General features: G+C 45.8%; 1 protein-coding gene across 1 annotated transcript; it reads right to left on the bottom strand.

Annotated features, from left to right (window-relative positions):
- Positions 1–7074: 7074 nt before the first annotated feature.
- TENT5C (terminal nucleotidyltransferase 5C) lies at positions 7075–24859 on the bottom strand. Its single transcript, XM_073617527.1, has 2 exons — positions 24743–24859; positions 7075–9704 (listed from the first exon to the last, which is right to left on the bottom strand). The coding sequence occupies exon 2, from the start codon at positions 9678–9680 to the stop codon at positions 8502–8504; it is 1179 nt and encodes a 392-aa protein (XP_073473628.1). The 5' UTR covers positions 9681–9704; positions 24743–24859; the 3' UTR covers positions 7075–8501.
- Between the last annotated feature and the right edge of the window lie 257 nt (positions 24860–25116).

The raw sequence follows: 25116 nt of genomic DNA, 5'->3' as shown, positions 1-25116 counted from the left end.
CACTGTAAGAGCTGAGCAACTAACCTATTTATTGTTTATAGGCTGCAGTACCTAGCCAGCGATATCTTCCAGGCAATGGGGTCATGCAGGAATCTGTCACCTAGACCAGCAGAAGACAATGTAAGCTTCATACTGATTGCAGAGAATACATTTGGTTATGTCATTCTGTTCCTTAAAGCTGAACTCTGGTCTTCCCTTCAGTGCTTGCAAGAGCTACCGAGGAAGAGGATTAATGGGTACTTACTTCAAATGATTGCAAAAATTTGCAAACAGTGTGCCCAGGGAATGGGGAAAGTGAATAGAATTTTTTGGATATCTCTGGAGGGATCAGCGACAGGAGGAAGGAGGTCCGTATTCCTCTATATAGATCTTTATATCACTAGAGAGATCACCAACAGAAGGAAGGAGGTCCCGATTCCTCTATATACAGTATCTCACAAAAGTGAGTACACCCCTTACATTTTTGTAAATATTTTATTCTATCTTCTCATGTGACAACACTGAAGAAATGACACTTTGCTACAATGTAAAGTAGTGAGTGTACAGCTTGTATAACAGTGTAAATTTGCTGTCCCCTCAAAATAACTCAACACACAGCCATTAATGTCTAAACCCCGGCAACAAAAGTCAGTACACCCCTAAGTGAAAATGTCCAAATTGGGACCAACTAGCCATTTTCCCTCCCCGGTGTCATGTGACTCGTTAGTGTTACAAGGTCTCAGGTGTGAATGGGGAGCAGGTGTGTTAAATTTGATGTTATCGCTCTCACTCTCTCATACTGGTCACTGGAAGTTCAACATGGCACCTCATGGCAAAGAACTCTCTGAGGACCGTAAAAAAAAGAATTGTTGCTCTACATAAAGATGGCCTAGGCTATAAGAAGATTGCCAAGACCCTGAAACTGAACTGTAGCATGGTGGCCAAGTCCATACAGCGGTATAACAGGACAGGTTCCTCTCAGAACAGGCCTCGCCATGGTCCACCAAAGAAGTTGAGGTCACGTGCTCAGCGTCATATCCAGAGGTTGTCTTTGGGAAATAGACGTATGAGTGCTGCCAGCATTGCTGCAGAGGTTGTAGGGGTGGGGGGTCAGCCAAAGTATGGCACAATTTTGATCCGGGTGCAATTTAAGTACCTGGGAACCAGACATACAATTGACTTGCAGGTCTTTAAAGCTGTTTTCAGATTGGTGCACTGTGGTTTTGGCGATTGTATGCATGTTTTACACGCAGTTCGTGGTGCACTTCCATTGACTTCTATTAAAACGCGTGTTTTCTAAAAGCGCATCAAAGATGCAGCATACAGGACTTTGATGCGCTTTCATGATAATTCTTGGTCTAATAGAAGTCAATAGCATGTAAAATATGCATGCAATTGCGCTATGTCAGAACTGCAGTGCACCATTGTAGACCTAGCCTAACAGTGTCACCAATATACAGTATATGGAGAATGATACTGAGATCACATACGCAGGTTCAAAAAAGATCATTTCAGGTTAGGTCACCAAACATGGGGTGTAGAAGACCAATGTAAAAAAATGTCTATAGAGACATGTATAAAGAGAAGCTGACGTCAGCAAAAATTACTTGAATTTTTAACATAGTAACAATAACTTTCATACACAGTATCTCACAAAAGTGAGTACACCCCTCACATTTTTGTAAATATTTTCTTCTATCTTTTCATGTGACAACACTGAAGAAATGACACTTTGCTACAATGTAAAGTAGTGAGTGTACAGCTTGTATAACAGTGTAAATTTGCTATCCCCTCAAAATAACTCAACACACAGCCATTAATGTCTAAACCGCTGGCAACAAAAGTGAGTACACCCCTAAGTGAAAATGTCCAAATTGGGCCCAAAGTGTCAATATTTTGTGTGGCCACCATTATTTTCCAGCACTGCCTTAACCCTCTTGGGCATGGAGGTCACCAGAGCTTCACAGGTTGCCACTGGAGTCCTCTTCCTCTCCTCCATGACGACATTACGGAGCTGGTGGATGTTAGAGACCTTGTGCTCCTCCACCTTCCGTTGGAGGATGTCCCACAGATGATCAATAGGGTTTAGGTCTGGAGACATGCTTAGCCAGTCCATCACCTTTACCCTCAGCTTCTTTAGCAAGGCAGTGGTGGTCTTGGAGGTGTGTTTGGGGTGGTTATCATGTTGGAATACTGCCCTGCGGCCCAGTCTCTGAAGGGAGGGGATCATGCTCTGCTTCAGTATCTCACAGTACATGTTGGCATTCATAGTTCCCTCAATGATCTGTAGCCCCCCAGCGCCGGCAGCACTCATGCAGCCCCAGACCATGACACTCCCACCACCATGCTTGACTGTAGGCAAGACACACTTGTCTTTGTACTCCTCACCTGGTTGCTGCCACAAACACTTGACATCATCAGAATCAAATAAGTTTATCGTGGTCTCTTTAGACCACAGGACTTGGTCCAATAATCCGTGTACTTGTCTTCAGCAAACTGTTTGTGGGCGTTCTTGTGCACCATCTTTAGAAGAGTCTTTCTTCTGGGTTGACAGCCATGCAGACCAATTTGATGCAGTGTGTGGCATATGTTCTGAGCACTGACAGGCTGAGGGGCCCCCCCCCCACCCTCTGCAGCAATGCTGGCAGCACTCATACATCTATTTCCCAAAGACAATCTCTGGATATGACGCTGAGCACGTGCACTCATCTTCTTTGATGGACCATGGCGAGGCCTGTTCTGAGTGAAATCTGTCCTGTTAAACCGCTGTATGGTCTTGGCCACCGTGCTGCAGCTCAGTTTCAGGGTCTTGGCAATCTTCTTATAGCCTAGGCCATCTTTATGTAGAGCAACTATTCTTTTTTTCAGATCCTCAGAGAGTTCTTTGCCATGTTGAACTTCCAGTGACCAGTATGAGAGAGTGAAAGCGATAACACCAAATTTAACACACCTGCTCCCCATTCACACCTGAGCCCTTGTAACACTAACGAGTCACATGACACCAGGGAGGGTAAATGGCTAATTGGGCCCAATTTGGACATTTTCACTTAGGGGTGTACTCACTTTTGTTGCCAGTGGTTTAGACATTAATGGCTGTGTGTTATTTTGAGGGGACAGCAAATTTACACTGTTATACAAGCTGTACACTCACTACTTTGCTACAATGTAAAGTGTCATTTCTTCAGTGTTGTTACATAAAAAGATATAATATATACAAAAACGTGAGGGGCTTAATCACTTTTGTGAGATACTGTAGATCTTTAAACCACTAGAGGGATCACCAGCAGGAGGAAGGCGGTCCTGATCTCTCTAAATCAAGGGTGTCAAACTCAATTTCATCATGGGCCATATCAGTATTATAGTTGCCCTCAAAGGTTTAGTTGTATCAGTAAGGGCCTTCCTTTATCTAGATGGCAACTCACCTCCTCATAGAAGGTTAATAGGTTTCTTTGGCAAGAATGAAACTTTGTGAATCCATGCCAATTACTTCTAATGATACCGTTCTCATTACTAAAATCTTGTATATAGTCCCTTATCGTCCCCTCCAAGAGAATGCATAGTATTGATGTTAGGCTAACTGGTCTGTAATTCCCAGGGATGTATTTTGGGCCCTTTTGTGAATAAGTACTGCTTGGACCTTGAAGAAGGGGACACAACCCGAAAGCTCATCCATGAGCAATGATATTTTAGGGCAAAAAAAAAAATCACGGACAATACTCAATTTTCTCAGGCACTTTTTAAAATATTGGTGCTACCTCGGCTTTTCTCCAATCAGCTGGTACCATTCGGGTCAATAGGCCATTAGTAAAAATTAGGAACAATGGTCGGGCAATTGCTTGACTGAGTTCCCTAAGCACCCTCGGGTGAAAGCTATCCGGTCCCGGTGATTTATTAATGTTAAGTTTCCCAAAGTCTAATTCTGTCCTCTGTTAACCATGGAGGTGCTTCCTGTGATGTGTCATGAGGACAAACACTGCAGTTTTGGTTACTGAAGACCCCCCCCCCCCCCCCCAATACCTTTGCCTTCTGCCCATCCTTTGTAATCCTTCCTCATTCTTTAAGGGGCCAATATGGTCTGTCCTCCCTTCCAGTGATGCAGATGAGTCAACCATGTAGCCATGATGAGACACCATCAGCAAAGAATGATGAGTCTCCTGTGACCAGACAACCATTATTGCATGACGCAGATCCTGCATGTCTTCATTTTTGGGACTGGCCTCCCAGCCGTGAAGGATGAGGAGTCTCCTATGGCCAGACCACCAATACTACATGAAGTAGAGATGCTTCTCCCCCCCCCCCCCCCCCTCCACCTTTGCACCATCCACCCCATGTGCCCAGACCTCCTATATTTGAGACCCATATGAACTCCCATGTGACCAGACCTCCAGTGTTCTTAAGCAAAAAGAACTCTCCCTCAAGACTGGGCCACCCATCCGTGAAGGAGATGCGGTTAGAAAATGAAAAGTCCTAGAACACCCTGCAGGGCTAGTGTATCTCCATTTTGAACGGGGTAAAAAGTTAACCTCTGTCAGGTTGTTTTATGGTCACATTAGGAGATTCATCTTTAATTTTAAAACAGCATTATAACATGGATATGACTTACAGGGACTGCCGGGCTAAAAAGGATGCAAGATGAGCGCAGGCTTCTTCTCCTTTCACTGCTGGGGAGGGACAGGACCTGCAGCATGACACGTCAGGGCCCCTGGCTATGTGGCAGAGCTAGGTGAGTCAAGATGGGTTGGATAGCATTACAAATTTTGTCTAGTTAAATCCCAGGGTCCTATACAACATTCCTCCTCACACCCCCTCCATCATGGGGCATTGCTTACTTGCCAGGCAAATGCTACTTTGCCACCAGTGATGGCTTCAATATCACAAATCCAGATTAGTCTCTGGATTTGCAAGAGCAACAAATACTCAGGCAGCAAGCATTTCCAAAAGTTCAGGCATGGCAACATGTTAAAAATGCAATTTGGTTACCCCCTTTCTGAAAAGGCAAGTTTCCTGGCCATCATGCCAATTCTTCAGCTTTGATACTGATGCACCAATCACCCAGAGTTACAGAATTCATGACTCGCATTTGGCAGCTTTCTGACTCCAATTGCATACCTGACAGGTTGCATTTCCAGGTGGCCAGCAATGGGAGCCCCTTAGGTTACAAACAGGTATATAATAAAAAAAAAAAAAAAAAAAAAAAAAAAAGTGTAGCAGAGACAGCATTCAGCCCTGGGACATGGGGGAGATTTACTAAAACTGGATAGTGTAAAATCTGGTGCAGCTCTAGATAGAAACCAATCAGCTTCCATTGCCAAAGCTTACAATTGAACAAGCTGAAGTTAGAAGCCGATTGGCTACCATGCACAGCTGCACCACATTCTGCACTCCAGTTTTGGTAGATCAACCCCATTGATTTTTTTTTGGGCTTTACTGCCCTTGTAGCATCACATATGGCAACCCATCACATTTTGCTGAACTGCACGCGACGCCGCCATATGCATTCCAACACTGTGGCAATCTGCGCTTGTGCAGAATTTTGTGGCCACACCCCTGAGTCCAGGTTGAAGCCCCACCGCCCAAGTGGACAGAGTTAGATTATAATTATGCTGACTGAAGCGAGGCTGTGCCCGAAGGGGCACTGTGGCAAACTGGTCTTACAACAGTGTTGGAACGCATATGGCGGCGCCACACATGCGCACTCCAGCAGGTAGCCGAATGTGACGCAACACCCTCTGCCATACCAATCCAGTTCTTGTGAAAGCATAACCAGCCATACCCATATGAAAAGCCTGAGATGGAAGCCAACACCGCTCCCTCTCCTGGCAGGTGTACTGGTTCAAGTGCAGCAACAAGCTTGACAGATCCCCATTTCACAGCCCTGGAACCAGTATACAGCTTCCATTAGACTTCACAAGTCTATGGCTTGGAATGTTAACACTTATCAGTAAAGCAAACAAACAGGTCACACACAGATGTTTTTTTGTCAAGGTTTATTTTTCAATGTGCAGCACTGTAAAAATCAGTTACAGAATATTCCTGAGCGGTTCTAAAGAAAAGCTTTGGCAATGGTACAGACAGTTTGTGTGCAAATGGTGGCAAAAGATTGTGCAGGCGGCTAGTGCCTGCAGGGTCCTTAGTGGTGGGGGGAGGGAAGGGGTGGTTAACAGGCAGACCCTGCAGAGTCCATAGTGCGATGGACTCAGGTGGCCAGCCCCTGCAGAGTCTTTGCAAGGGCTGGCCTCCTGGTACCACCATTGGTAAGGTCTATAATGGAAGTGGTACCAGGAGGCCAGTCTGTAACGGGAGGGTACACAGAATCTATAGAGGGAATGGCCTCCCCAGTTAGGAGTCACACTATAGAAAATCCTGAGCAAGGGTCAACCTTAGGGCTCTTGTGAACACAAAGCAGAAATATATGGCTTGCCACCACATTTACTACAAGTCATGGAGATTTTGGGTTGTATTCACACAGGCAGCCCGCGTGACCTTTTATATAATTAGTAAATCAATTAAGACCCGTATAAGACATTGCAGTATTCAATGCACCCTCATTTGTTAATGTACCAGGGCTGCTGGGACACATTAAGGCTGGCCAAATACAATTTTCCTTTAGATTTGACCTCCCATATTGTATGGTTTTGATAAATATAAACACCTTTCAAATTGTATACAATCAGGCTGGCCCTTACACTACATAGTTGAAGGCAAATATAAAATGAAATTGAAAAAGTATAAGTGTATGGCAGTTTAAGGCACAATTAGGCCTCAGCTTCTGTGAAATGGAGTGTCCAGATTACTGGCCTGCCAGCAAGCATGGGAGCCGTCATTGCTAACAGGGTACAAATTCCAGGGCCATCGTCAGTCCTTCACTGACCAACAACAAGCATACAGGTTCAGGAGTCCATGCTTCACTGGCTCCATGTTTGCTTAGGGTCAGTGACTCACTTGAAAGCCGCCCCCGTTACCTTACAACAAGTCAATGATGGCTCCCATATTTTAGACAGGTCTTTTTGGGTGGACACCAGCTTATCTTCCAAGGACTCCACTGATGAGATCTACAGTTAGGGATTTCAAGCAAAGGGGAGGTCTCACTTCTGCATTTTTAAAGGTTTAATGGTTTTCAGCAGCAAACATAACAGAAAATGAGCAGAAGAAATGGGGAGGTAGCAAGACAGGTGCTAGAAAGAGGAGGCCAAATCACCTATATCCACTAGAGTTAATATTTAGATGGACAGCTACAGAAGAAGAATTGAGGTTGATTGACAAGGTTGAAGTGATCAGTGACCAAATCTGCCCGGCACCAAGTGGTTACCAAACAGATTTTTTAAATTTAAAGCAGGAATGTTCTTAAATAAAATAAAAGCTTAGCAAGATCTTAGAAAGGCAATTATCGAACTACACAGAACTATAAATCCAGCCTTCAAAAATGATGAAGATCTTGCAGTGAAATTTTTAATCAACCTACCAGAATTTGTGTACACATCTCATCCCATTCCCACCACCTACAGCACGACAGAAAAAGGATATTCAGAGCTTCACCATCTCCTGAAGCCCATAAACTCCAAAAAGAGTGCAATCTGAATCCCAAAAACTACACAAAAAAAACATCCCTCGACATCTTTACTACATATTTCCAATTCTCAAAATTGTGACACCAGAGGGGAAAAAAAAGAAATAAAAAAACCCCCTTGAAATAAGGCCAGTATTTGGCAGTTTCACTAAATCCAAAAATAGTCTTTGCACCTGCCCACTTATTGTCCTATAGACACGACTAGAGGGTAGCAATACATCCAAGCTGCGCAGGTTAAGGCACAAGTATTCTCCATCTTACAAACATAAATAGAACATCCACGTCAACAAAAATATATATAATTGCATAGAGAGACTCCTGCATTAAAGAACCCTCACCTACAAGACACAAAATTAACACTTTTTCTAATACTTTTCCATTAATTATAATTTTTTTTTAGTTTAACATAAATTTCTCAATTTTAATTTTTTTTTTTTTTTTTTAATTTTTTTAACTTGGTTCTCTTTTTATCCCCCCCTATCCCAATTCAAGGTCTTTTAAAGACCAAGTTGCAAAAGCCCAAACCTTTCCAACTGCAGAAAAAAAAAAAAAAAAAAAAAAAAAAAAAGTTAGATCAAGCCGTTGATAGAGTTGTAGTTTCACCCTGCTGGAGTTTGGCTCATCTAAACAGTCAACACTGATTGGTTTAAAAAAAGTTAAGGCCTTAACTGGTATAGCTACAGGTTTGACCTCTCTGGCCTGCAGACCCCAAAGACTGTTTGCTTGTTAGACAAGAGTTAAGACTCACAGAACTAATAGGCAACATATAAATGTACAAAGTCACATTCATTTCAACAAGACCATGAGTCTTTGGGCAACAAACCAAAAAAAAGAAAACAAAGTCATGATTTTTCACAGGAGAAGCCCAGGCCACCTTCTGATAGAGGTCAACTAGTGTCCACAGTGTATAAATTCAAGGGTCCACCATCCCGGAGAGTCTAGAGGAGTGAACCCTCTAGCTACAAGGAAGCCACGTTGGATAGGACTGACTGTAGGAGACGGCAGTGTTGGCAATGTAGTAATTGCTGAAGTTTGCATCACTGACATAAGGGGCAGGTTGGTAGTAGCAGGTGACGTTTGTGGCATTTGGTATAATGTTTTGTTCTGCCAGCACCCTAAGTGCCAGCAGAGAGATGAGATTGAGAGTCTGCCTGCGTTCGTGTCCCATTAAACACACTGTGCTCTCATTGACCACCTTCCGTAGGATCATTAGGTAATCGTACTTGCTCCTCTCCTCACCAATAAAGTGGTTCTGGAGGTAGGACTCCAACTTGCGCTGCTGTTCAAAGATATCTGAGAAGTCTATGAAGAAACGAGAGCACATGTAACGTTCAAGAGACTTAATCTCCTCCTTGTCTACTGGCTTAAAGTCACGTACCAGCAGATTGCTGTACTTCATGAGGCCACCACCTCGGATCTCCTCCGGGTTTTTTGTAGCTATGAGTTTGTTGCGCAGATGGTTTAGAGAAGCCTCAAAGTCTCCATACATGCTCTCACCAATGACAGTGGGATGGAAGTGTGCAGACATAGGATTCTCAGAACAGTCATGGTAGAAGAGCAGCGAGTCCAGAACAATCTGGAAGGAGTCCACACTAAATTCAAACTGACGGCGGATGGAGTTGACGAACTTTAGCTCGATGTTCCTCCCGTCTTTGTTGGAGAGAGATATCAAGCTCCAGCGGTCTGCATCTGTGAAGACTTTGACCAGCTTTTGGACATAGGCCTCTTTCAGTGTCACCGGGCTGATTTTCTCCTTGTTTACTCCCTCGGGCAGGAAGTTTAGAAGTAAACCAATAACCACATCTTTCACAAGCTGGAACTCTGCTTCTGAGGGCATGTTGACACCAAATATCAAATCCAAATCCTTATAACCAAGACCATTATCTTTCACCAAGACATGGCTGGCTGCTGAACCATTGAGCCTCACATCTTTGACTTTGATCCCAGCATCCTCTAGTTTGCTGCGTACCATCTGCACAATTTCTTTCAGTGTGATCTTCAAGGTGGGAAAGTTGCCACGTCCATGAATGGGAACCACTTCTGTCAGAAAGCTGTTCAAGCGGTCTACTTGCTCCCAGGTGAGGACGCTTCTGGCCTTCGATGAGCTGGTTGCGCCATTACTTTGGTCTGTCATGGTAAGGACAGTTCTCCAGAATCACTAGGAGAAAAAAAATAAAATAAAATAAGGTCAGAACCAGATTGAGGAACTTACAGTACATGGTTAATCTTTTCACTTGTGGAGAAGGCATAAAAAAAAAAAAAAAAAAAAAAAAAAAAACCCACACAACACGAGCAATTGTTTGTTGTGAGACCATTTTCAGCCATCAGCATAAAGTGGTAGGCACTCTGGCTTTTACATAGAGCAGTGGTCTTCAAACTGCAGCACTTTATTTGGCCTTTGGGGCCCCATTTCATCCACCAATATCAGAGGTGGGATAGTTTACTCCCACTGATGCCAGGACATTTTCTACTCCCACTGGCCATGGTCTGACCCCTCTAGAGTCTGAAGGGCAAGAAACTGGCCCTTTGTTTAGAAAGTTTGGAGACCCGATAGAGCAGGGGGTCTTCAAACTATGGCCCTCCAGTTGCTCAGGAACTACAACTCCCATCATGCCTAGTCATGTCTGAATGTTAAGAGTTTTACAATGCCTCATGTGATGTGTTGTTTCGCAACAGCTGGAGTGCCATAGTTTGAGGATCCTTGCGATAGAGCGAAGGGAATCTGAACTGCTGGTTTCTTCGCCTGCCCAAACCCTCCCTGGTAGGGTACAGAGCATCGGGTGCACAAAAAGCATTACTACTGAACTCAAAAGGCACATTTAATAAAACCACAAATCGCAGCAAGCAGATTTTTACTGCACTGGTTATAGGCATAGAGCACCATTTCTCAAAGTTCCTGGAGCTTCTACAGGCAAGTGGTGGATAACCAATATTAAAATAGAAAGCACAAAATAAGACGACATTTGTAGAGTTGGCAATGGATTTTTGGAGGCCTGACACATCTAGGTAAAAGATTTCTAGATTACCATTTTTCTGCAGATACACTACCACCTTTTTGGATTTTCTGAAGTCTTGAACCTTATAATGTCCGTGTCAATTTTTTTGCCCAGATCAGATGGCTAAAAGCCACCAAGTAAAACCTGGAAATTCTAAGCAGTCAATATGGTTATGCAGCCAGGCCAGTGGCAAAGCTTGAGCTAGAATGGAGCTATACAAGTGCTTTCCTGACCCGTATCAGTTGAAGCGCCTCATATCTACAATTAATGCCTCTGGACTTTTCTGGGGCGATAGTATGTAAAATGTACAAGTCCCATATGGAAACTAGGGATTTCATATACAGCCTTTATAAATTTAAAAAGCGCTTCAGATCTACAGGACTCAATGTTCCCCAGCTATATTGTGGATTTTACCATATGGCATACTGGCACATAGTTGCCTTTGATGATCGGATGAAAATGGCTTAAGAAAAGATCTTTTAGACACAAGCCAATGTGAACTCCAGGCAAAATAGGTTTTGGCAGACCAGTGCCAGATTACTATACTTCCTGAGCACACTAGAAAAACCTGCCCGTTTGTGGCGAAAGCCCACCATGGACAAGTGACATGACAAGTGGCCCCCCACTAGGCATTGCTCTGGTGACCATTGAGCAGAAAGCAGGTAGCAACCTTCCTGGAAAAGGTGATATGACAAAAGGTCCCAATTCTTCAGGGGCTACATATCCTGGCAGAAGGTCTACTTTAATATAGCAAGTCAATATAACAACCACACAGCTGTTGCACCTCAGCCAATTAAATCTGGAGAGGACTCCACCATACGACTTAAACCATAATCTTAAATTTTCATTGTAAAATTCAGTTAGCTTCTGTGTTGCCCTAGAGCCACAACAGTCTGCATTTCTGAGCCTCCATACAGATTTCACCCTTATCTGTGTTCCAGCAATGCTTCAGATGATCAAGACACACAGCATCTGGAGTTCAGAGACACCCACTCAGTATCCAAAGTCCACACTTTTCCCCAACAGCTGACGTCACATCTCAATTAGGGCAAGGTCTAGTCACAGCTGGCTGGGAGGACACCACATGTCCCCCTGTCAAAAAAACACACAACCCTGCATGCCCCTGACAAAACAGGATTTAAACCATGGCAACAACCCAAGTCCTCTACAAAAAGGCAAAAGCTTTATAGTTTTGAAAGGGTGAAGGAAAGGGTCTGAACAGCGATTCAATGCTCAATTAGAGGGTCCCCTCCCCCACTTCATTTGTCATGGTGATCAGTTACTAGGACAGGATGGGAAATCCAATATTTCAGTTTTCACCAAAACATTCAGATTCTTAAAAGCAGGAACACTTGTTCTTTTGGCAGATGTCTAAGAAATCCCCCCCCCCCCCATATGCCCAAGACAAACTAATTGGGAGACCCCCCCCCCCAAAAAAAAAAAAAAAAAAAAAAAAAAAAAGCCATACAGCAAAAAGGCACTATGGCCATTTAAAATGGATAATCAGAGCCAAAATTTGGGCTATATAGATACACCTCAAGCAAGACCTTCAGCATGCCAGCCTTCTTAATTATGAAATGGTGGTCCTGTACCACCAGTAGTAGTCACAGCTGCAGAACAGTTGGTTGTATGCACTCCATCATGCCAGTCTAACATATGGAAAGGGACCTGGATTAACCCAGCCCCTATCCTTACATTAGGGACTCCAGAGCTGAAATTTCTATAGGCAGGCTTTCCTGCAGCCTACCGGAGGTGGTCACCCCTGGGGCTCCATGAACTTCTGAATGGGCTCACAGAACACTTCTCAGATTAATATAAAGCCTCCAGTCTCGCACGCGTTACACTTCCAGGGATGTTCCTCCATTTTGGAAAAAAAAAAAAAAAAAGAGAAATGTGCCAAAATACAGTGCACAGAGGCCTCTTCCTAAGAAATGACAGCCATGCATGCAGCACATAGTGTACTCTGGCTGGTCACCAGCTGCTCACCTTTTTATAGCATTGGTTGGCATGGTGCCACAGCAGGAAGTGAGGTGCAGGCAGAGGGACACGATGCCACAGGATTAAAGGAAAACTCCTCCCAAAAGCAAATAGTTTACACAACCCTTGGACGCACACTGGTTTCCTACACCTCTGGCAGTGTGTGTTTTGCAGCTATGAATGTTTCCCCATTTCTGGGTCTGTTGAAGTGGACCCACCACCAACTTCACAGGTCTGCATGAATACTTTCCTGTCACCATATGCCACAACAATCTCTTCCTAAAAAAAGTCACCTTTGCATTAATAGAATGGTTGTCCGCCAGCTTTGGTCTGGCATTGCCTAGTCCAGGAAGAGGTCAGTCTGTTGCAGGCAAATGTGAGCATTTGCAAAGTCTCAGCCATGGTTATTTGTCTCAGGTTAGGGACTAAATTTTCAAAACCAGAGACTACCTTTTAGCCAGGTAGACACATGGAAGCATAGAACAAGGGGGATTGCATACATATACTGGAAAAAGTGTCTTCAGCGAGGACTTGGTTCACGTAGCAGGGGAGAAGTACCTTTAATGTGTCCCCTTTGAGGGAAAAAATAAATAAAAAATTCCTCCCATCCTACAGAGGAATGGCCTGCAGCCTGGAGGGTCTATCTTCTCTATGTCAGTATGCCTTAATCCTGGCCACACACAGCGATAATGTATACATCAGGAGTTAGTATTACAGGAAGCCAAGGCCAAGCTGGAGGGTAATGTAATTTATACTACATGCTGAATATACAACACCATCATGACATTACAGTTCAGATTAAGAATGATGTCTTCTTACTATGCCCCATACAGCATGGCAGTGATGGGTGGTGGGATGTCCTCTTACACTATGCATCATGGCAGAGGTGGGATATCCTCACACTATGAGGCATGGTAGGGACGAGTACTGGGGTGGGGTGGATGTCCTCTTATACTATGAACCATGGCAGTGGTGGGATTGCCTCACACTATGCAGCATGGTAGTGACAGGTGCTAAATGTCCTCTTACACTATGAACTATGGTAGTGATGGGTGGTGGGGTTGGGATGTCCTTACCCTATGCTGCATGGTAGTGATGGGTGTTGGGGCTTGATGTCCTCTTACACTACGAACCATCCAGCATGGCAGTGATGGGTGCTGGAGGAGGGGGGGGGGGGGGGCCCATGCACATCCCCTTACCCCATATCACCTGAGCAACAGTGTTAGTGATGGGTGGGTGGGGGGTGGATTATGCAAAGTGCAATGGATCCATTTGCTGGATAAAAGCCTTTGCTCCCACCCCTGGTTCTGTAGAATGCAGCAAACTCATTCTTAGATGATTAGTGAATGGCTGTAAATGGAGATGAACGGCAGGATCCAGTTACCAGCTGACACCACAGAACTGGATACCAGCAGGTCTGAGTTACAGCCAAACTTTGTCCTGATGGATATTTACGTCATTGTGTGCCTGGGGAGGGGGCAGCTCAGAATCTGCTGTACATCCCCAGACAGACGGAAAGACTCAACCTTTCAACGCTGCACATGGGAAAAAAAAAAAAAAAAAAAAAAAAGTACAAGTTGTGTTAAATTTGACTGAAGGGTTCAGTCTTCTACAGAGTTCTGGGATGTAAAGTCAATTTTTGTGCTTCTATAAAAATTTTGCCTTCCCTGGGGATGGAGGACTTTGAGATGGCAAAGGTTCAGACAAGCCATGCCCAGATCAGGTCTTCAGCCCACTCCATAGAGTGTCCTTAGAATATCGAGTGGCCCTGCACGACGGTCCCACCAGTAAATACTGGTCATTCCTGGGAGTCTGATGACATAAGTGGTGTCACACATGGGTGTCAGTATGCTGCAGTCACATGGGTATCTGTATGGTACAGTCACACTGGTCAAATATGTGGCCCCCCCTCTCAACACTGGAGGGATGCACAAGACGTTGGTCCTGCTGCATTCAGTGTATTGCAATGCACACCGAAGCTGGAGTACAAAGAAAACGCATGGGGGGGGGGTCGCAGCAAGTTCAATAACCCCCAGCATGGTTATCAGTACCATTACCACCACCCCCTTCCCCAAACGACATTGGTGGTCAGCGTAATACACCATCCTCAGACTCCTCCCACCCACCCTCGCATTGTTGGTCACCGACAGTGGAAGTTAACCCCCATCACACTCCTTTGCTGCTCTCCCCAGACCAGAGATAACATTGTGTGCTGTGGGCAATGTGTTCCAGCACGCAACAACCCAACTGGCACCACTTTCTGTATGGTGAATAAAATGTTATTTATAGTGCCCTTTTCAAAAGATCTCAAAATGCTACAGGAATAAAAAAAAATAAATAAAATTGGTGCCCAATAGCTTGCAAGCTGCACAAAGGGCTGATGAGCCTCATGCTGGGCTCCAGGGGCTCAGGGTGACAATGGCAGTCACTACACTTCCATTTGCCTGTAAACACAAAAGATAAAAGGCAAAGACCAATCATCCAATGGCCAGTCACATAATAGCCAAGGCACTATCACGTGATCTTTGTGGACCAACTGGAAATCATGTAGGATCACTGCCCCGTAGATGGTTACCAAACTATAGAGACTCTTGCCAGCCTGGTCACCTGGGATAAAGCCATCTCTGCTGCCTCCCCCTCTATGGCCAATCACATGAATGGCACTGGTCGAGTGTTCCTTATCAAGTGAGTTTAGTGGCTCATTAGGAGCACTGCCCCTACAGATGTGGGATATTCCCCAGAGTGTAGAAAACTCTGGCTGGGCCAGTCAGAGTCGTGTTTGATTAAGTGTTCATAGTGGCCCAAATTGAGTCATGGCATAAGTTTTGCTGTGCACCAGATGGATGCAAAAGTTGGGTAACAATTTTTCCCCTCCCAATCTTGACCCCTATGGAGATCACATTTTCTATTTTTCCACCAAGAACTGTCCTGCAGCCCCCCCAAACACCATTCTAGGTAGATGCTGCTACCTGCAGAATAGGAACCCCTTGGTGTTGTCTGAAGGAGCCCTATTGGGTAGGGTGCTGTGTGGTTCCCAGCCTGGACCATCTGCTTGGCTGTCCTCAGTTTCATTGGGTACACATAACCTGCACATCAAGGACACGCTCAGTCTGCACAGACTCCGTTTCAAGTCTCTCCAGGACAGCTTAATGTCATAAAAACCTACTGCCAGCATATTGCAATACAAACACATTGTGTCAGCTCATAAAGCAACAAATTAATCCACCTCTGTCTACAGCCAGAGTGTCACCCCGGGGAGGCTGAGAGCAGCTACTGTTCTTAAAGGAAGCCTGTACAGAAACATACAGCCACCAACATACCCTCCCTGCAAGCACTAGTAGCTGGGCTGTTCTGCCGATCCAGCTTCAATACTTTTGTAACCCAATAACTCAAACATTTAAAGTCAAAGCTTTTAAATCTGCAGTTTATTACATTAGCCCCTGATGATCCTGCCATGAGGGTCGTTAAGGCACTTCCTGTTGTAGGTTGTCACGTTCCCATTGTGCTCCCGTGTGGTCACCCCATCTTCTGATGGAGACTAGAAGTGTATGGATCACTGGTGGCACCATCAGAAAACCTAAACCAAGAAATGGCATGCATGTGTACCTGGACTGGCTGCAAAGAAGCTGCAAGCGATCAGCTGCACTTAGACCTAACAAAAAAAACTGAAACAGAATTTTATCAACATACGACAAGGTTTGTGATACACTGGGAAGGAGACCAAACGTTAGATCTGGGGACGTCACCATCCTGGTCAGACCACTGTCCTGCACCAAAAAGGTAAATTCCCAACTGCTAAATTCACTTGATGCATGCCTGTTCCAGGTCAGCATTATACTGAATGACAGACAACATTTTGAGATCTTTCATGGTAGAATCTATGTTGGGTGAGGCTGAAAAAGAAAAAAAAGTACCCAACAGGCAGGTTCCTCATCTCTTGAATACGCCAATGGACACATCTGCACACATTACATCCCAAAACAGCAACAGAGCTCAGATCTATGGGAGAAGATCCCATGGTTGCTCTGAAGGTAGAGAACTTCCAAAGTAAGGATAGAACACTGCAGTGGAAAATATTCCACTGCTGGAACCTCTGGAAAAATAGGTGGCAATGGACCTGAGCCAATGCCAGTCATCTAGGTCTGCACACCTCAAGTTCCAGGTGTCTACACCCAAAGTTCCCATTAAGTGGGGATCTAAGGGAGGGACAGAGCTCAAGAGCTATGGAAGAAGACCCCACTGTTGGATCCTCTGGGAGGTAGAGGCTCTAAAGCAAGGGATAGGACTAGGTATGCAAGAAGATTCCACTGCTGGAACCTCTTGAGATAGAAAATGGGCCCAAAAGAGGGACAAAGCTCAGAGATAAGATGATCCTACTGCTGGATCCTCTGGAGGTAGAAGAGGGGTCCCAAAGGGGACAGTCCAGAGCCATGGGAGAAGATCTCACTGCAAAATCTTCCAAGACAGGTGGCAATTGACCTTTGAGCCAATGTCACTCATCCATGTCTGTGCACCTCGAGTGCCAATTCTATTCACCCAAGTTACCATTAGGAGCCAAAAAGGACAGTGCTAAAAGATCCAACTTCTGGGAAGTAGAAGTTCCAAAGGGGGACAGTTGAGTGTGATGGCAGAAAATCCCACTGTTGGATCCTCTGCAGGTAGAGAGGTTCCAAAGTGAGCTATAGAACTCTGCATGTGAGAGGACCACTGCTGGTCTGCTGCTCTCTTGAGGAAGAAAAGCGAGAGAGACTGAGTTCAGAGCTATGGGAGAAGGTCTTGCTACCAAATCCTCCAAGACAAGTGGCAATGGACATCTGAGCCAATGCCACTTATCCAGGTCTGCACACCTCAAGGACCAGGTCTCTACCCTTTTGTGACCCCCTCATAATGGAAATGTGGGTGTAGTCAGAGCTACGGGAGAATATCTCACTGCTGGATCCTCTAGAAATATGGGTCAATGGACCTCTGAGTCAATGCCAAACGGTTCCCTATTAGATCTGTAAGATAAAAGGATATCCATGGGGGGGGGGGGGGGATCATGATCTGATGATCTATGAACTGACTTCCTTTAAGTGCAATTATCTTTCAGAGACATCTGCTCCAGCAATACCATTTAGACCTGTTTTTCTGCAAAATCTACAGAATGGCGACAGCATTGCAGGTGTCTAGACTTTCCTCACAGCAATAAGATCTTATCTACAGATCAACTAGATTACAGCGCAAGGGGTTCTTCAGGAGCCTGGACAGAGAATATAATGAGCACCCTACACTTAACTCAATCTTTAACCTACCCAGTTCTTATCCATTTAGATATCTCCAGCTTTTCCATTTTTTTATGCAGTTTCCACTGGACAGTGTAGGGATTATACAATCCTCTTTGGAATTGTTAATCAGGGTGGAGTGCCTGGACAAGTCCACCTCAAGACTGTACTCATCTAACTTTAATTTCTAATTTTGCCATTAGAAGGTCTCAGAGCTAGGTGGATATGGAGGACTTGAGGGGTGTGTGGGATTTCCCTCTGCGATCTCTGGTATCTTTGAGAGACTGCATGATACAATTTAAAATTGGTACATAGAGCATATATTACACCTTATAGACTTCAAAAGATAAATCCTTTGTGCTCTTCCAAGTGTTGGTGGTGTGGAGCATCTCCGGGGGATTTCACACTTTTTGGACTTGCCGATATAGCCATTTTTTTTGGTGGGGGGGGGGGGGGGATTTATTGATTATTATTACCTCTGCTCCTTTACTGGTCTCAATGCCTGTTTGCCTGCTGGGTCTGATAGAGGCCATTGTTCCTACAGTGTTCGCCAATACAGCATTATTCTACGCAAGAAAAGTAGTTGCTATGCATTGGAAGAAACCTTGCTCCCCTACACTTGAAACAATTGATAAATAAAATAACCTCCTATTGTATAGAGGCACCTATATTAATAGGGGTTGCCCTAGTAAATACAGTAAAGTCTGGGCAAACCGTACACGGCATCTACTGCCGATGGGAATCATTAAAATCATACTATGGGCGTTGCTGTTTAAGGAATAGTTGGGGCCCATTGGCGATAGAAGGGATTAATATTTGCTTTTTCCTCCCTTTTAGGTTTGACATTTGAGTGGACAAATAAGGCCTAGATTTAGGCCCAGTAAAATAAATACTTTGTTAATCATATCCCTTCAAGTCATTTTGAATTTTTATTTTGACTTGATAGTTTCTATGCAGGGTGATTGGTACTTGATATTAACATTTTAGGTTCAATGTTTAGGTTATAAAAAACAAAAAACAAAAAAGAAAAACAAAAAAAAAAAACAAAAAACCCTGTACAACCATAACCCCCCCCCCCCCAAAATGTTTAGACCCCACTCAATATAGCTCAACATTCACACCTCTTTTGGGAAAATTAGAATCCAAAGTTAATTGGAGGGGGTTGAATAAGGCAGAAGTGGAGCTGTAGAGGATTCATTTTCACGTGGAGAAGTTCAATACCTCCTCGCGGTGATGTCACTCTGGTCTCTGAAGCCGACCTCTGCTATTTTAACCAGGGTGTATCAGCATTACCAGTGAGAAGATCTGGCTATATATAGAGCTCTGAGGACCAGCTCTGCTAATAAGGAAACACTGGCGGAAACTATACACCAACACTGGGGGCCATAGAGGAAAGTATGGGGGTGCAGGAAGGCAGGACACAAGTGGGCACAGACTAGGAGACCCCAAGGGGACTGGTTAATGGAGAGCAGAGATGGAGGGAACCTGAGATGTGGGTGCAGATTAGGGATCCCCAGGGAGAATGGTACATATGGGTGCAGACATTGTGGGATTCTGGTATATGGAGACAGATGGCATATGGGTGCAATTATGGCATCCTGGTATATGGGGGGACAGATGGCAGGATAGCATGATCTATGGGTGCAAATGTGGGGTTCCTGGCACATTGACAGATGTTAGGGCATACGGGCAATGTGCTAGGATCCCACATTTGCATCAGTCTATGTACTGAGATCCAACATCTGCACCCACATACCATACTGCCATCTATTCCCATGTACTAGAATCCCACATTTGTACCCATAAGCCATCCTGCAAGGCCTCACATTTGTACCCCTAAATCCTGCCTCACAGTTGGTATGGCATAAGCAAAGATGTGGGATCCTAATACATGGGGATAGATGGCAGAATGTTATGGTATATGGGTGCAGATGTTGATGGATCTTGGTACAGAGAGACAAAGGTCAGGGCGTCATGGCATATGGGTGTAGATGCAAGATCCAGGTATGGGGGGGGGCAAAAAGGCAGAACATCATGGTATATAGGCGAAAGTGTGGTCCTGGTACACAAACAGCTGGCAGGATATATGGGTGTAGATGTGGGATCCTGTCACAGACGGATGGCATTATGGGTGCAGATGCCAGATCCTAGTACATGGGGATAGATGGCAGGATAGCATATGTGCAATCCTGTTACATGAGGGACAGAGGGCAGGATGGCGTGGTATATGGGTGCAGATGTGGATCCTGGCAAGACAGATGGCATAGGAGTTCAGATGTGGGATCCTTGTACATGGGGGACAGATGGCAGAATGGTGTGGTATATGGGTGCAGATGTGGATACTGTCAAAACAGATGGCATATGGGTCCAGATGGCAGAATGGAGTGGCATTGGGGTGCAGATGTGGGATCCTGGTACATGGGGGACAGATGGCAGGATGGAGTGGTATATGGGTGCAGATGTGGGATTCTGGTACATGGGGGACAGATGGCAGGATTGAGTGGTATATGGGTGCAGATGTGGATCCTGAAAATGGTATGTAGGGGGTAAATGTAGTGTGTCCTCCAGAAGTTGTATGTGGTAAAAAATCAGATGTAGGATGCCTGGGAGAATGGTAAGAAGATACAAGCATGGTGGGCAGTACAAGTGAAAGATATCAGGAGCCCCAGGGAGAAGAGTATGTGGGCGCAGATTTAGTGGGAAATATGCAAGCACAAGATGGCAAGGGGCAGAACAAAGCATTGTTCAAAATTTCACACCAACAGATGAAATCAGCTCCCTGCACATAGATAGATATTAGTTTGGCGATATGAGAAAAGCAGAAGCCATTACAACGGATTTTAGACACAATCTCCAATAAGGTTCGGAAGATAAGACGTTTATGCAGTAACGATTCTCTGAGTTTAAGGTGGACTGACAAGTCTAATCCACAAGTGTCACACAAATATGGCATGCATGACATGCAAAACCTGTAGTTAATCAAGACAAACCCTAGGGGCTTAAATATCTTCTACTCAGATCTTTAATTTTCATGGCAAAAGTCATGTGGACCCTGGGACAAGGGCAGTCGGCTCAATGTCAGGATAGAGGTCTTGTGGCCTCCAGGCCAAGAGAGTTGGCCAATTTTCTTGACCCTAGATATGGTCATACCTTTATTAGAACTATTGAGATGGTCTACAAGACCATGCACCCCCCCCCCCCCCCAATTTCTATTAGCTTTACTACTGTAGGCAGGAAAGCATTCAGTTACTCTTATTGTAAGAGAAGCCTTTCACAACGGAACAGACTGTTTTCCTCCTGATCTTTTGTACAGCGTTTGTGATAAAACTACCCACCACTAATGGTTAGGTCTTGCCACAGTAGCATGAAGACCAACAGAAAGCTGGGAGTTGGAAGAAAAGCATTGCCATGATGTTTCCAGAGGGAGCAATGCAGGAAGCCATTGTACAGGGCAGATCACACGGGCCCCTTTAATCCAAGGTACACCAAGTTCTCCATGACTGCCGCCTGGTCACATTCGAGCTGCAAGTTTCCATTTCTAAACCTCATCTCACATTAACATATGGATTGTAACTGTCACACCCTCCCAATTTGTTACTCTGCCATCTGGGATCACTACACTTCCCATGTCACAGTTCACTTATTGAGACCACCCCCAATCAAAATTCTATGCAATTCCAAGTGTTTCAAGTTAAACCCAGGAAAAGAAAACAGACAGCCGTGGGACCAGAAATCACCCATCAACTTCCCTTGCAATACTGCCATATGGGTGCTACCTTAAATATCAAATCACAATGTAGCCATATGGATCCACATGAAAACATTCTCACTAAAATACAAACTGAAAACAAAAAAAAAAAAAGAGCAAAAGTACCCCAACACGTGTCATTCGGCCAATATCATCCTCACCACCAGAAATGTGCCACTACTTTATGCACAGCCACACAAGATACAATCCCAAAAGAAATAGGTTGGGTTCGATTTGCGCTACCCACCAAGGGCCTCTACCATACAGCTGAGAGGTCTCAACCACCCACCATGCCAACTAGCAGTTTCATTACCATCTAGCCAGGGGTCTCATCCAACTAGAGGTTTAATACCAACCAGAGGTGTCACCATTCCACCATGCCATTTCATTACCATCCAACCAGAGGTCTCACCATCCAATCAGGGGTCTCATCACCCACCATTCAACTAAAAGTTCTTGGTCTCATCACAAACTATCCAACCAGGGGGTCTCCACACCTGCTGTTAAACTAAAGGTTCATTACTATCCAACAAGGGATCTCCCTCTACATAATTAGGCATTTCATTAGCATTCAGTTAGGGGTCTCCCACTCACCAATCAGGGTCTACCATCCAGCAAGATGTCACCACTCACCCTCCGAACATCCAGGGTTCTCACCACTCACCATTTACCTGAGGGTCTCATTATCAAACAAGGGAGTCTTACCACCCACAACCCAAACAGGGGACTCATACTGATGTGCTTCCACCAGCTAACTGGGGTTCTCAATACCCTTTAACTGGGTGCACCAACCTACCATCCAACCCAGGTCTCCATACCATCCAACTTGGGGTCTCCCTGCCCACCCTGGGGGGGGTTGTCATTAACCTACACGCCACACTAAGATTTGGTTATTCTGAGCTTTCAACGATCACATGTGAATGTGGCTTGTTTAATCCTTCGGAAACAGATTGTATGAAATATCCAGCATGGAATTAGCGAACGTTTGTTCTTCATGGTCCAGTTGTGCAACTATTTGGCTTGTGATGGCAATGTGTCAAAGGACAATGGTGAGAGGGCTGAATTAATCACAACCCCCCAACCCCCAAATTTCTGCATTCCTCCACATGTTAAAATGGTCCAGACACCCAATTGTGTTAAGAACTTTGAGTCGTCCAGACACCTCATCCCAACCCCCCCCCCCCCATGGGCTGATTGCCGGAGTCCACACGTGTCACAAATTAGAGGAGACACTGGAAGTTACACTGAGCCCCCCAGGACTACACTGAGCCAATTGGCAGTTGGACGGGATTCTGCACTAGTTGTGACGTTGCCCGGTGGAGCGCTCCTGGATCAGGTCCCTCCCTGGATACAGAAAAATATTTTGGGAAAGCCGTCTTCTCCAGACAGGTACACCTCCCCACACTGGCATGGCATGGGTCACCACCACACAGGCATGCAGACTTTCCAAAAACACCAAGGCTCTGCAGAACAGATGGTGATCCTGCGGATTCCCAGACAGATGATTCCTCATGTGTCACCAGCAATGAAATCTACACCACATGGAGGGGAAAAATTCTCTACAAAATCCACCATGACGGAGAGCATACCGGAGGATTTCAGGCTAAAAACATCCAACTGAAATATGGAACAGCATGCTAGGACTTGTAGTTTTCCTGGGATGATTCTAGCTACATAGGAGGACTCATTAACACCCCCCCCCCCCCCCCCAAGCTGGCAGCAGATATCCAGCTGGTATGGCAATGATCTCCCGGCAGGGCCAATTTAATTTTTAATCTGAACCCCCCCCCCCCACACACACACACACACACACCATGGAGATATTGGCCCACCCGTAAAGTCAATCACCCACCACCCTGACAATGCCCACCCCTCCAGCCAATGTTCCAGGTGCCCTCAGGGTGAAGTGACATGCCAAGCACTCAGGAGCGCTCTGAGCAGGCGACAAGTGGGGCAGAGCGCCCGGTATGACTGCTCAGGGAGGAGATAAGACCTATCAGATCGCAGGGATCCGCAGCCACTAACCCTTCCCTGCCTGAACTCATCCAGTACATAGATGGGGGGATACAGGGGCCAGCCTGGCACTACAAGTCAGCTCTGAGCCACCAACAGGAGTAACCAGCCTGTGGATCCTGGGTACTATAATCCCCAGCATGCTAGTACCAGCCATGCTGAGACTTTTAGTCACACTATCCTACCACTTCTCTTATCTGAGCACTGCTGGGACTTCTAGTACACATGAACTAAAAGGAACCAGCCAGGCCGAGTCTTGGCGTCTCCCAACACTGGGACATGCTGGACCCCCTTGCACTACATGGACCAGGGGGAAGTAAGCATGCCAAGACACTTTTAATGCTATGGCATCAGGAGCCCTGATTGGTACAACATCTGTTGTGTGGGCACTGCTGGGACTTTCAGTGCCCCAATGGAGGGAGGAGGACACAGGGGCAAGCTGAGACTTGTAGATCCATGAAGGGAGGGCCCAGGCCTTCTGAGACTTGTAGTCCCACTATCCCAGCACATGCAGCTGTAAAACTTCTCTGAGCATTGCTGGGACTTCTAGTGCTTCAATGGGGGAGGAGGAGGAACTACGTATGGTAGGACTCATCATTCCATAAAGGGAGGACCCTGGCATGCTGGGACTTACAGTCCCCCGATGCAGGAATTATAGGACCTGTAGTGCACCCCAGTAGGAGGGACCTAGGCATGCTGACACTTGTAGTTCCATAAGGGAAGGACACAGGCCTGCTGGGGGCTCGTAGTGCCCAAACGGAAGGAGGGACCTGGGCATGCTGGGGCTTGTAGTTCCATAAATGGGAGGACACAAGCTAGCTGGGGCTTGTAATGCCCCAATGTAGGGAGGAGGGCCCAGAAATACTGGACCTTCTAGGTCAATAATAATAGGACTTGTAGTGCCCCAATGGAAGGAAGGACCCAGGCATGCCAGGACTTGCCATCCCATAATAAGAGGACACAGGCATGCTGAGAGTTGTAGTGCCCCAATGGAAGAAGGGACCTAGGCATGCTGGGTCTTGTAGTTCCATAAGGACACAGGTCTGCTGGGACTTGTAGTGCCTCAATGGAAGACATGCACGATTGGACCTGTATTGCCCCAATGGAAGTAGGACCCGGGCATGCTGGGACTTGTAGTACTCCCGCACCATGCAGGGTAGAGGTGTGGCCCCTGGCTGGAGGGGGGCCCTGGGTGACTCACCTATCAGGTGCGATGTTGGGTGTCTCAGGACGGCTTGCGGCTCTCAGTACTCCGGGATGTCACTATCACTGCACTCTACCGCTCCGTCCTCCCTCCCTCCTCTCTTATATCCTCCTCTCCGGACACCTCACCTCCCCCCTCATATCCCTCCGCCTCCTCCCCTCACCCTCCTCACCTCCCCCCACACACATCACCCGCTCCCATCATCACCCGGGGACAACACCCGGCCGGACCGCTCCCCATTCCGGTCATCATCCCCCCCTCTCCCCTCCCCCCCAGGACCCCCGCGGACTATTTCCTCACCAATCACAGTCAGATGGATCCCTCCGCCGCCGTCAATGGTTGCCGGGGAGACCCGTACACAGTGGGCGGAG

The sequence above is a fragment of the Aquarana catesbeiana genome, linkage group LG02 (genome assembly GCF_042186555.1).
Source record: "Aquarana catesbeiana isolate 2022-GZ linkage group LG02, ASM4218655v1, whole genome shotgun sequence".
In the NCBI taxonomy this organism is placed as follows: domain Eukaryota; kingdom Metazoa; phylum Chordata; class Amphibia; order Anura; family Ranidae; genus Aquarana; species Aquarana catesbeiana.
Note: the sequence above shows the minus strand (reverse complement) of the source record. Positions and strands in the feature narration are given on the sequence as shown.

What these genes read in the sequence shown, in the direction of transcription:
- TENT5C (XM_073617527.1), bottom strand. Translation starts at nt 9,680, where the DNA reads ATGACAGACCAAAGTAATGGCGCAACCAGCTCATCGAAGGCCAGAAGC.